Source organism: Macaca mulatta, chromosome 17 (assembly GCF_049350105.2).
Source record: "Macaca mulatta isolate MMU2019108-1 chromosome 17, T2T-MMU8v2.0, whole genome shotgun sequence".
Taxonomy (NCBI): Eukaryota; Metazoa; Chordata; class Mammalia; order Primates; family Cercopithecidae; genus Macaca; species Macaca mulatta.
Window position 1 is genome coordinate 22792853 of NC_133422.1, and position 13699 is coordinate 22806551.

The 13699-nt window shown below is 39.4% G+C and overlaps 1 protein-coding gene and 1 long non-coding RNA gene across 9 annotated transcripts in view; one reads left to right on the plus strand and one right to left on the minus strand.

Annotated features, from left to right (window-relative positions):
* ENOX1 (ecto-NOX disulfide-thiol exchanger 1) overlaps positions 1–13699 on the minus strand; it is a 324009-nt gene that overhangs the window by 240820 nt on the left and 69490 nt on the right. The window contains exon 1 of one of the 8 annotated variants that reach the window (XM_028837538.2): positions 1739–1946. The exons of 5 other annotated variants lie outside the window; for them this stretch is intronic. In XM_028837538.2, the coding sequence (XP_028693371.1) occupies positions 1739–1796 (58 nt within the window). In that variant the 5' untranslated portion in view covers positions 1797–1946. Of the gene's footprint in view, positions 1–1738; positions 1947–13699 lie in introns of those variants that run through there. 2 more of the 8 variants (XM_028837537.2, XM_028837539.2) reach the window with 2 other exon arrangements.
* On the plus strand, positions 1709–13197 carry LOC144336353 (uncharacterized). The gene is made up of 4 exons (XR_013408045.1): positions 1709–1805; positions 8168–8211; positions 12142–12155; positions 12634–13197. It is a non-coding gene; the product is annotated as an uncharacterized LOC144336353 (long non-coding RNA).

Here is a 13699-nt window from a genome sequence, read left to right on the forward strand (position 1 = left end):
AGATGTCTGTTAAATAACCTATTGCAAATGTTCAGAGATATGATTGCCTATTGTAAGCTTCTTCTGGATAAACTGTCTGATTCACGTGTATATCCCAAGGGCCCAGCACAGTGCCTGACATATAGTAGGTTTGATAAATATTTGTTGAACTGAAAAGACTTTGTTGAGAAAAGTATGTCAATGTCACTTTGTGGAGGATATCTACTTTCCCAGGAGTGTGGATGAGCAGGACATCTTAGGATGTCTACACTAAAGGATCAGCTTGGTTGGGCCCCTAAATTTACATGCCAAGGTGTTCTTAAGGCACTATAGTATGGGAGTCTATCAGATGGACATGGACCACAATAGGAGAGGGGTAGGAACCCTGCAAGATAGTCTGTGCCCTGACTTACCTTCCCCCTCTACTGGAATTCTCTGGACCTTTGGGTTTCATCCAGGATGCAGGAGATCTTTTTGACATCTTTTTTAGTCATTCATATGCAAAAGGAGAGATCTGGGTCTGGCCAAGCATCTCCGATGCTGGAAACATACACGAGCATAAAACAGCCAGCTCCTTCTAATGGAGACCTTCATAGCTGCCATAACAGCTGATGGACTGGTGTAAGGCTAGTGGTTTTGAAGTTATATTTTGTATTTATTGTTGAAGCTATCAGAAATGTAGAGAACACTGAGGTCAATCAAGAGTGTATGATTTTCCAAGTATATTAAAATGTGTTTGTGTTCCTTTCATACAAAATATAAAGCATTCATCTTTAAAATGTTCACAGCAATCAATGTCTTTAATTGAGCAGAAAAGCATACACAGATATAGAAATGTTTAGTCCTAGCTGTGGCTCCTGGCAATCATCTTCAGAGATAAATTTCTACAATGGATGTTTCAATTAAGACAGTAATATTTATTGAAAGGTAAGCCATAAATGTATACCCACTGGAAACATTATTGAACAGAAGTAATTTATGCTGCGCCTGGTGCACTGCATTTTCCCACTGCTTTGATTTTATCAGCATTTGTCAATTAATCAACATGAACCTTGTAAAACATGTTCTCTTATTAGCTGGAACAGGCAATTGCTTGCAGACTTTGCAGGAGAGGTCATTTAATAATTTGCTAATTGTGCAAAGACAGATTTAAATTAAAAATAAAAAAGGTAAACTCTCATTACCACTGTACCTAAATAAGACTTTGTTTAAGCTTGGCCTTGCCAATTTAAATATCGTCAATGGTTTAATTTTTTAAAAAACTTCAAACGGCAAAGAAAGATTAAGACGAAGATCAACTTAGCTCCAGATTTTTAAAATTTAAGAGCATTTTTGTTTAAACCTTTGCCATTTCAAAGAGTTACTAGCCTTGAGGCTATAAGACAAATCGACTATATTTTATTGGCAGAAAAGTGAAGAGAAAAAAGAAAAAGCAAAAGAAACAGGAAATGGCAGCAGCCCAAAGAGCAATCCAGTGGTAAAGTTCTTTCTTTGCTTTTTTTCCCTTTTTTGCCTCAACTCATTCTTCATTCCTCTAGATGAGATGTCACCTCCCCACTTTTGACTGCTGGTTCATTTTCAGTTCAGTAAGTGAGAAAGAAGCTGAGTCAAGCCCCCTCTTTGGGTAATCCATGCACCAGCACACTCGCCAACTCTCCTGGCAGCCAAGAAAGTACTTTAACTCTGAGCAGCATCACCACCAACAAGCATTCTGCAGCCATCTAAACGGACGCGACTGAGTTTAAAACGGGTAACATACCTTGGAGAGCAATTTCTACACTGGGGTCTGCAGGGCTGAATCGAGAAATCCGCACCATCTTAGAAGTGTCAGTGAAACTTAAAATGAAATGGCATGCCTTAAGGCATTTATAAGAGTAAGAATTTTGCACAGAGTTCACAGAGACAATGTTTGTTGAATGAAGATGGGCCTTGCCAGATACAGTGTAGGCAAAGTGCTTCGCTGCTGAGCTCCTTTTATAAGAGTTGAGAGGCCCAAGTCGCTTTCTGCCTGCTCAAACTGGCTTATCAATCCGTTCCATTCCATTCTGTTCTCAGTTCTAAATAAGTCATTATTTCAGGCACATTTCCCTAAGCAGACGCAAACACTGTTTTCCAGTGTGAGACTCCCTTGGGCAAATTAGGTTTCTTGGAAAAGGGTCAAGGAGTGATCAAACAAAATCCCTCCTAGAAACAAGCGGTTTCAGGGGACACTGTGATTCATGCAGGCTACAAGTCACATTTTATCCACTGCTTGGGCAGTAATGTTCAATCTGACAAGGCCAGTTATGGGGAGCAAAATCCTGCTACCTGCAGTTTCTTTTTAAGGGAATAATAAATGGGTGTATTTCTTATGGAAACAAAACTGATGATCATAAAACAATCAGTGGAAAGTTTCCTTTTCTAATATTTTGAATGAAAAGGTGTTAAACACATTTTAATTTCTTAATAAAACTGTAGTAAAATAACTTTCATAAGGCAAAAGTTCATATCTTCTATTCTCACAGTCTTCCCTAACAAACATGAAATACTTCTAAAATAGATACTTCTTATTGTATTTTTTTTTTGTTTGAGTCACAGAGAGAAAAGTCCCTTTTATGTTCTTTTAACACTTGCTTTTATTAACCTCAGCTTCAGTCAGCTCACTTCCATATATCAAGATTCTTTCTACAACCAAAGAGATAACAGGTAAACGCAAATGTGGGAAGGGAAGGGAAGCTGCTTGGTAACATAATAGCTGCGCCCTGGCAGGAGTTATTTCTCTCTAAAGCATATATGCCATATTAAGAGGCCACAGTGAAAGATGAAAGGATGGAATGGCAGGTTTTCACTTGTTTTTGACATTTCAGAATACCGTAAATAAGTTTGTTTCAATTAAAATGGTTCCATTACCTCGGAGGTAATGGAATCATTGTAATAGCAATGGAATCATTTGTAATAGCAAATGAGCAAAAATTGATCATTTGTAATAGCAAGTTTGGAAGTGTTCAAAGCTTGTGCTTAAGGAGTATTATTGGCATTCAATATAGTCATACGATATTAAACAGATTTACAACCTTCTGTGCGGTTATCCCTGATCATCTTTATTTAAAAGTAAGTTCCGGCTGATGAGGTAGCTTAGTATCCTCATGGATTTTGGCTTGTTGGCCATCCCCAGCCAGAAAATCGGGCTCTGCTGGACACCCTCACACCTCTCCAAATAAACCTTAAATTTGCAAGGTGAAGTGGGGGGTGGCAGATGGCAGGAAGAGTTCAACTAAGAAGCTTACAAGGGCAGTTTTTAAAAAAAATGTACCTGGGGTTTTGGTTTTATTCAGGTACGACGAGGGCAACAGATGAGGTGACTGCCATTGAGAGGACAGTTTGTCACAGTTCCCAAGAAAAGCAGGCATGTCAGACCATACTGGGCCACCAGGGTCAGTAGGAGGCAGAGGAAGGAAGGGGAAAATGTGGGCAAGGGCCTTTATTATGGTTTCCATGGAAAGAACAGGCAAGACAGAGTAAGCAGCTTTAGGACAGCTAATTTGAGTCATTTCAGCAGGCTCTGTGGTATAGGGGGGTTTCCTAGACATGCAGTACCTGGCCCTGGAGTGATTCAGGGCAGGTAAATAGTGTTCTGGATCACAGGAGCCTGATAAAAGGAAGCAGGTAGTGGCATGGACTCAGGATTGGTTGGCTTGAATATCAAAGGCAAGCTCACAGGCAAGACGTTTACTGTCTCTAGGAATCAGCTGACCCTGGAAGGTTAAGCATCCCAAGTCCACAAGGCCCCAAGATGTCAAAGCATTGTAAAATACAGAAATTTTTTAAACAGCAACAACATGATTAATAGAAGCCTGTCTGAAACACTGCTATAAGAAACCTGAAAACAGAGCTTTTCAAACTTCACTGTCCCCAGAGATCACCCGGGTATTTTGTTAAACTGCAGATTCTGACTCATTCAATTAGGTAAAGGTTGAGACTTGCATTTCTCAAACTTCTTGGTGATGTTGGGACCACATTTTGAGTAGTTAGAAGGGAAAATATCACTAAAGGTGTTCTCTCTGGCTCATCTTCTGTCAGGAAAGGGGAAGGATCTTACATACTGAGTCCTACCTTGAACCAGATGCTGCAAGGCATTGAATATATATATTTGGTCTTGTTTTGCTTTAAGGGCAGCCTTTGCTAGTGGGAAAATTATCCCAATTTATAGGTAAGGGAACGCAGGCTGGTTAAGTAACCTGCTCTAGGTCATTTAGTTAAAAGGCAGAAGACATAAATGTTATCTGGCCTAAAAATCCAACTTTCCCCCACCACAATGTAAGTATACATGGCACTGCTCTGATGGAAAATAAAAAGTCTGTTAGTAAAGGCTTCATAAAATATAAAGCCCATAAACTTGAATAGTGGCCCATTTATAACCTGACTTCTGGAAAGAAGAGAAATTAAGAATGCTATTGATTATCCCACAATTAGAAGTAAATGGTGTTTATTAATAAGTTATTATTTTATCACAGCCTTCACAAAACACTTGAAATGGGATTCCCTATAAAACCAGTGTTTTTATTTAAAAAAAGATACATACATGTACATGGTAAGATATATACAAGAAAAAGTTAGTCTTGCTCCTAGTCTCCTACTTCTACTGCTCACAGACAACTACTATGAAGTTTGTATAGCCTTCCAGAACTGTTTCTATGCAAATAATAAATGTTTCTCATATAAATTCATTCATTTGGTTATTCTAGGCACTTGGGGAAAAGCAGTAAATAAAACAGACAAAATCCCTTGTGTACATTATATTCCAGTATGAAGATAGCATCACAAATAAACAAATAAGTTATCAATTATGTCAGATGGGGATAAATGCTAATGGAGAAAAAGGGGAGAGGGGACAAAACGTTTTCAAGTACAAATTCAGTAGTTAAGGAAGGCCTCATTGGAAAGCTGACAGTTGAGTAGAGACCTGAAGGAGGTAATCCTATTCCACACTTACTCTTTCCTTTAACAGTATGTATTAAATGCTTCACCACAGCAGGGCTTACAGATCTTTTTCTTTCTTTCCTTCCTCCTTTCTTTTCTTTCTCTCTCTCTCTCTTTTTAAATTATACTTTAAGTTCTGGGATACATGTGCAGAACGTGTATACACGTGCCATGGTGGTTTGCTGCACCCATCAACCCGTCATCTACATTAGGTATTTCTCCTAATGCTCTCCTCCCCTTGCCCCCCATCCCTGAACAGGCCCCAGTGTGTGATGTTCCCCTCCCTGTGTCCATGTGTTCTAATTGTTGAGCTCCCACTTATGAGTGAGAACATGCAGTGTTTGGTTTTCTGTTCTTGTGTTAGTTCACTGAGGATGATAGTTTCTGGCTTCATCCATGTCCCTGCAAAGAACATGAACTTATCCTTTTTTATGGCTGCATAGTATTCCATGGTGCATATGTGCTACATTTCTTTATCCAGTCTATCATTGTATCTATCTATTTATTTTGAGATGGAGTCTCTCTCTGTCACCCAGGATGGAGTGCAGTGGCATGATCTCGGCTCACTGCAACCTCTGTCTCCTGGGTTCAAGCCCTTTTCCTGCCTCAGCCTCCCGGGTAGCTGGGATTACAGGTGCCTACCACCACGCCTGGCTAATTTTTGTATTTTTAGTAGAGATTGGGTTTCCCTATGTTGACCAGGTTGGTCTCAAACTCCTGACCTCAAGTGATCCACCCACCTCATCCTCCCAAAGTGTTGGGATTACAGGCATGAGCCACCGCCCTAGCCTACCTTATTCTTTTTAAAGTCTCCATTGCACTCCATTGTTTGCATGTGTCATAATATTGCTGGGCTTTTGTTATTTCCATAGGCGGATGTTTTAGATTAATCCTGTTATAGTCTGTTAGATGATCATTTGAATGGTTATAAAAGAGACTTGGGGCTTGTGGTATAAAGCCTGATTAAATAGAAGGAAACCTAAACTAAGCATGGGAAGCTATGATTGAAAGTCCTAGCTGTGCTACACTTGCTATTATCATTCAGTATTTGTGAACTTCCTTTTTTATTTTCCTGTTCTGGCCTCATGACAGGGTTTCCATTTTCCTGCCATATCTTAGGCTGTGCTGTTGTCCACCAGGCCCAGGGTCATATGTAGGTGATTCTTCAGTTGGAGACCTAAGTGACATCCTTCCCACAGCAACATCAGTGCCAAGCTACCTGTAACCTTGCAGAGTCCAATAAAAACTTGCAACCTTTCCACATTCCCCACGAAGGAAGTATAAGCAAACTTTTAGGGTGCGGTTTACCCTCTGGGCTCTGTGCATGCTCTCCATGCTTAGGAGGAAAGCACATGAGCTTCCTTAAAACAAAAACAAAAAGCCATACATTCTAGTGATGTTTACTTTTGCAGATAGAGATGTGTAGCACTGGACCATATGACAGAGTGGATTTCACCTTTAATGCAAGATTAATTTATCCAATTGATTAATATCTGAGGCGATCCCTGGAATATGCCAGCACTCTGCCTGGCACTATAGGAGGAACAAATACCAGTGCAATATGGTTCTTGTCCTCTGGTGTTAAAGGCAATACAGCAGGAATGAAAAGAAAGGGGAGAACACTATTATCTGGGGTCCCTCAAAGATCCCTCAGAGAGCTTTTAGAGCCAACATGTAAATAGGTAGGGAAGTGTGCAAGGGATGGAGGTGCTACAAGGGGACCTTGGTAAAGGATAAGTGTATGTGAGTGTGTGTGTGTGTTAGGAATATGTGTGAATGGAAGGTGAACAATAACTGCACTACAAGCAAAGGCCCAGGTAAAGGAAAATACAGGTGTTGTATAGGAAACATGAAGTAGCCCTGCTTAGCTTAAAGAATGTGGGGAGTAGGTGTAGATGACAGGAAATGTTGATTGGAGTAAGACTGGCAGAGGGTCCTGAGTCCTACTTTGCTATTAGATAGGAGATAGATAAACGAGTTTTAAAAGATTAAAAAATTACCATCAGCTTCTTCCTCTTTTGTTTTTGCTTTATTTGGTGGGGGTAGGGGAGCATTGTGCATGTTGGTTTTATAATTTCTACTTCTTTTTCCAGTAATTTTTAAAAATCAGCTTAGCATTTGTTAAAGTAATATATGCCCATAGTTTAAAAAGGTGAATAGTAATACAAGGTCTATAATCAAAAAAGAATACTCCCTTCCCCCACTTTGCCTACCACTCCCCCTTCCTGCTTCTCAAGGGAAACTTTTTGTTTTTTTGCTTTTATTATGAAAGATGTTTATTTTCCAGATTATATAGGTAAGACTTTCGCTGCAACCAATTCTTCTTGGTTTGGTTAATCTATAGTCTTGTCCAGCACAGGAAAACTAGCACTGTCCAGCAACTGTAACTAGGAGGTTGAATTTCACCATGGGAGAGGAAACCACTTTGAACTATGCTATCCCTATACTTAAGTACTGTGTGTATACTAATATTTATTATCATTTTTAGAGATTATCTGTCTTACTACTATGCAGAATGAGGAAAATTTAGCACTCTGATACTATCACATGCTCCCAAGTTTTCTTCCCTGATCTTTCCAGTGGGTTAAATAGCAACTTGGGGTTAAACTGATATTCTAGTTTACCTTACTATGACCATATAATATTGTTTACTACCGAGACAAGTAGTAAAAGAGTATGTGTTCGATGTTGTTCAACATCTTATTTTTCCTGGTGTTGTCTTTTATTTTGCTTACCTCTTTTGTGTATCTATCATGAACTGTTCATGAACTATCCAAAATAACTACAGAACTTATATTGAAACCATTTTTTTTTTTTACACAATTAGCCCACTGGTTAGGCTCCTGGATCTCTTTTTCCCTGGAGGAGCCTCCCGTCCAGCCCCTCTGGGGTCTAGTGGTTTTCCAGGCCAGATGCCCGCCTGTTGTCCTGGGACTTCTTTTTAACACCATCTTGCGAAATCCCTGTGCCTCTCTCCTGTGTTGGAGCCTCCGTTTCCGGGATCCCATGGTTTCCTCTTTGTTGGTTTACATCCTCATTTTTGTAGAGCACATTCTTTAGTAGCTTCCTGAGAAAAGGTACATGGGAGGTGAATTTGTTGAGACCTTGTGTGTCTGAAAATGTCTTAATGCTACTCTCATACTTGTTTGTGAGTTAAACTTGTAATTGAATTTTAAGTAAAATGTAATTTTCCCTCAAAATTTTTAGGCTGTACTTCATTGTCTTCTAGCTTCCAGTCTTGCAGTCTCAGGCCACTACTATTCTTTTTACCAAGTATGATCTTTTACATGTGACCTGTGTTACTCCTCTGGAATGTTTTGGAATCTTCTCTTTAATCCTGGTATTCTGAAGTCTCAGAGTAAAGAACCCTAATGAGCTAACGAGAATCTTTTCTTACCCATCATTTTGGGCACTTTATAGTGTCTCAAAATCTGGAAAACAGCATTGTTCCATTTTGACAATTCTTCTATTATTCTTTAGTACTTGTCTCTGAACCATTTTTTTCTTGTTTTCTCCTTCTGGCATGCCTATGGTAAAATGTGGAACCTCGTGGATTAATCCACTACATTTCTCACCTCACCCCATCTCCATCTAATATGGTTTGGCTGTGTTCCCATCCAAATCTCATCTTAAATTGTAGCTCCCATAATTTCCATGTGTTGTGGGAGGGACCCAGTGGGAGATACTTGAATCATGGGGGGTGGTTTCCCCCATACTGTTCTCATGGGAGTGAATAAGTCTCATGAGATCTGACAGTTTTATAAGGGGAAAATCCCTTTTGCTTGCTTCTCATTCTCTCTTTGCCTGCCACCATGTAAGATGTGACTTTGTTCTTTCCTTGCTTTCTGCCATGATTATGAGGCCTCCCCAGCCATGTGAAACTGTGAGTCCATTAAACCTCTTTTTTAAATAAATTATTCCATCTTGGGTGTGTCTTTATCAGCAGTGTGAAAACGTTTGGACTATCTACTTTCTAGAAAGTTTCACTTCTATACCTCTGAATCATTTCATATTCTTCTATACGTTTAATTTCCAATACCTCCTTCTTATTTTCTAATTGTTCCTGTTCTACAGAATACTTTTTATTTTATATATACAACAGTGTCTCTCATCTTTCTGAAGTTACTATAGGTTTTTAAAAGCTTTTCATTTGCTTCCTGAAATATCTGTATCTTCTCTGAGCCCCTTTAGCCCCTTTCTCTGTTTTGATCTCTATATTTTATTCTATATTTTATGTCAGTGGATAGCCTCAAATATCGGGTGGCCCTTCATTACTCATTTATATTTAAGAAATATATATATTTATTTCATATATATATAATATATATGAAACAAATAATTCATTTATATTTAAAAACGGTGGGTCCAGTTTCCAAGGGAAACCCTGAGTGTAGACAGGGTGTGCTTTTTCCTTGACTGGCATCCCTCTGAGGTAACAGAGTGGGGAATCTTACCATTTCAACAGGGACTCTGCCAATCAGTCATTTTCTGGACTGAATTTCTGCAGATAAGAATCTCCAAACCCTTGCCTAAGGAGCCAGTCCCTAGCTGTAGGTTCCCTGGGAGCTATGTCAGGGAATAGTCCAGGAGGGTTTCACCTGTTCTTTCGGTGGAGTTTCATCCTCTCTCCTGGGCCTAATCCCTGAGTCCAGAGTATCTCTGATTCAGTGTAGCCTAAGACTATCCCTGATGCTTCACACAGGGATGGGGAATTGGTAGTGGCAGTGTGAGCTAGGGAGGGCAGGGCCTACCTACTCCATATACTAGGCTGCTCTGAAGCTCCTGGCAATCGATTCTCCTTTTTCCAGTCTCAAAACTCCAAAGCCTCCGCAGCGACCCGTGCATGAATGTGAAGACTTCGCTCAATGCACCTCAGCTATTCCTCCTCCATCACCGCCGTCTTCCACAAATTGCCTGACATCTCACGTTCAGTAGCCTCTCCTCTGTTTGTTCTGTCTCATTTGCTTTATGTCCCTGCTTTATGGGTTTTGTTTTGTTTTGTTTTTTGGAGACGGAGCCTCCCTCTGTCACCCAGGCTGGAGTGCAGTGGTCCGATCTCGGCTCACTGCAAGCTCCGCCTCCCAGCTGGAGTAGCTGGGACTACAGGCGTCCGCCACCACACCTGGCTAAGTGTTTTGTATTTTTAGTAGAGACGGGGTTTCACCGTGTTAGCCAGGCTGGTCTTGATCTCCTGAACTTGTGATCCACCCGCCTCGGCCTCCCAAAGTGCTGGGATTACAGGCGTGAGTCACTGCGCCCGGCCGTTTTTATTTATTTATTTATTTTTATTTTTTATTATACTTTAAGTTCTAGGGTATGTGCACAACATGCAGGTTTGTTACATATGTATACATGTGCCATGTTGGTGTGCTGCACCCATTAACTCGTCATTTACATTAGGTATATCTCCTAATGCCATCCCTCCCCCCTCCCCTTGTTTTTTAAAATTCCTAATTTCAGTGAGATTTATTTTTTATTATTTACTAATTTTAGTGAGATTTATTTTTTATTCTTTATTAATTTTAGTGAGAGTAATTTTAGTGAGATTTCTGGAGCAGGAATATATGAAAGCATGTGTTCAATCTAATAAAACCAGAAGTTTCTAGTGTTATACATTTTATTTTGTAGTTATATGTACTTATGTATTTTGTTTTGGTCTAGTTTGTTCGTCCAGAGAACTTTATGAGTTACCTGAAATCAACTACTAACCACCTCACAACTACTTTTAAGGAGGGTATTGACAAAATCATTTTACTTCTTTGTTATTTTTTAGGGATTATCAGGCAAAGTCAAGTTGACTTTCCATAAATTTTATCTTTATCCAGATAACAACATTTTGTTATCTTGGCTGCAGAAGTTTGGACAAATAATCAATTTGAGGTAGACGCACATCAGTTTATCAAAAGAAGGAAGGAAGAATACAAGGAGGAGGGAAGAAAGAAAGGAGAAAGGGAGGGAGGGGGGAAGGAGAAAAAGGAAACAGACATAAAACATTTTAAAATAGAACAGCAGGAAGACTGGCCCAACTAAATACCTATACTAAGAAAAGCTATGTACGTTCACTTGGTAAGAGGACAAATTTCAGAAAATCATCTGACTTTAAGATAATTCCAAACAATGATCACTGACTTGGAAGGCAGTTAAGGAATTTATGTCATTGAATGTTAATGGTCAAACTACATTTTATCATTCAACAAAATGTACACAAATGCATATGAAAAGCAGTACAGCCTGCAACAAAACCTATCATATAATAAATTCTCACAATTACATGTCCAGATCAACTTTTAACTATATACTGACCCGGCCGGGCGCGGTGGCTCAAGCCTGTAATCCCAGCACTTTGGGAGGCCGAGACGGGCGGATCACGAGGTTAGGAGATCGAGACCATCCTGGCTAACACGATGAAACCCCGTCTCTACTAAAAAATACAAAAAAAAAACTAACCGGGCGCGGTGGCGGGTGCCTGTAGTCCCAGCTACTCGGGAGGCTGAGGCAGGAGAATGGCGTAAACCCGGGAGGCGGAGCTTGCAGTGAGCTGAGATCCGGCCACTGCACTCCAGCCTGGGCGACAGAGCGAGACTCCGTCTCAAAAAAAAAAAAAAAAAACTATATACTGACCCTTATCGCTCTGAATATATCTACTTTTTGGCTCAAGAATGTATGCATATATGTATGTACCAAGGTATATATGTGTGTATTCCTCCCCTCATCTCCCAAAGAAATTTATGTCTGCTTGCAGGTAATCCTTTTACTTGAATGTATGTTTATTTTCCTGATTATATTTCTTATAAATTTGTCTACCTCAAATTATGTAGTCCTCTATCCTCTGTCATACTCAATTGTGGACCAACAACTTTTTTAAAAAAGTTAACTATGTTGTCAACAACATCACTTCCAATGTAGCCATCATCATATCTTTGAGCTTAACAAGATGCTCAACTTTACAGTCAGACTGACCTTATTTTAAATCCCCCACCTTCCATTTACTAAATAAACTCCTCAATAGGAAAATTGACATATTCTCTATTTTGCAGGATTTTATGAGAATTAAATCATACAATGCATATAAAGAACCCGGCATATTGTAGCTACCCAATTTAAAAAAAGCTATTCAAATCAGAATATGAGATGATATTGAAACCTTAAGCCCTTTAAAAGTACATCTTTTCCAAGTGACTAGTTTTTCATTTCCATTTTTAGGCATCACATCACTGGTAAAGCTGGTCACCTGGAAGCAACGCATCAATTAGCCACTGAAAAGGGGTGTGCAGAGCTCTTATAGAAAATTAAGAAAATCATTATATTGATTATATTGATATATTGATTATATTAAGAAAATCAATATATTGATATCTACTTTTATATAAGTAGGGGAAAGGGATGACTGGACAAAAACAATAAAAGAAAGTATTTGTCCCAAAATCAATCAGTTTCTTGACCCCTTTGGAATTCTATTTGTTTAACTACAAAATTAGGAGACTAGATGAAGTCCCTCCGAGTGTTCATGACAAAGAGTTCTGTGGTTAGATGATTTTGAAACATACCTTGATCATCTCATGCCTCCCCCTCCCCCATTCTTGAAGCTCTGAAACACATATGAGTATATTCAAGGCATCGGTCCCATTTTGTTTTACCTTCCATTATACAAACTTACTTGACTACAGACTCTCCCCCTTTTTTCTTTTGTTTCAGGTAATATTTATTGACATACTTTGGAAAAGACTGGATGAGATTATCTCAACTTCCCACTCTAACATATGTTTCTCTGAGTTTCTACAACTTCAGCTAAATGTTTTAAGGAAGAAAAGGAAAACAGAATATGTTATAAATTTTATTGATTGATGCTTTCTCCTATAGCAGCATACAAATTTTAGAATGGGAGAAAAATCTATTATGATTTCAATGAAATGAGCTACTTTTTAAGTATAGCTTAATATCTTGTCCCTATGTGGTACCATCAACATTTTAGACAGATGAACACCAAACCATTGACTGAATTGCTGCGTAGTAGATTTGATTTGATTATAAAGACAGTTAAATGACCGGGGTACCTCTGGCAATTTTGGCAATCAATAAGTAACATGAATCAACTATGTAGTGGTCAGACTGGCTATCCAGTGATCAATCAAAACAGAAAATAACTGAGATAAGTTAATCCTTAGGTTGCCCATGATATCAGCATAAAACTCAAATGGACATTCATGATGAAAAAATTTTAATGCTATAGTTATACAACAAACTGCTAAAAGTATTTTTGTTAGCAAAACACTTTCATTTTTCTATCAATCTAACAACACTTATTTTTATCTGAAAGGAGGGTACTATGCTAAATGTCACTGGGACTAAAAGGATGTGTAGTAGGAAAAGGGCCAAAGATCCTACCAGAAAATGATCTTGGAGCCATAGGTTAGTTCTGTCAGTAATTTTCCATGTAGCTGTCAATAACGCTTTGGTTTCTCTTTGTAAAAATAACTATCCTCAGCTGGGTGCGGTGGCTCCCACCTATAATCCCAGCACTTTGGGAGGCCAAGACGGGTGGATCACGAAGTCAGGAGTCTGAGGCCAGCCTGACCAACACGGTGAAACCCCATCTCCACTAAGACTACAAAAAAATTAGCTGGGCGTGGTGGCGGCACCTGTGGTCCCAGCTACTCGGGAGGCTGAGGCAGGAGAATCTCTTGAACCCGGAAGGCGGAGCTTGCAGTGAGCGGAGATCGCGCCACTGCACTACAGCCTGGGCGACAGAGCGAGACTCCGT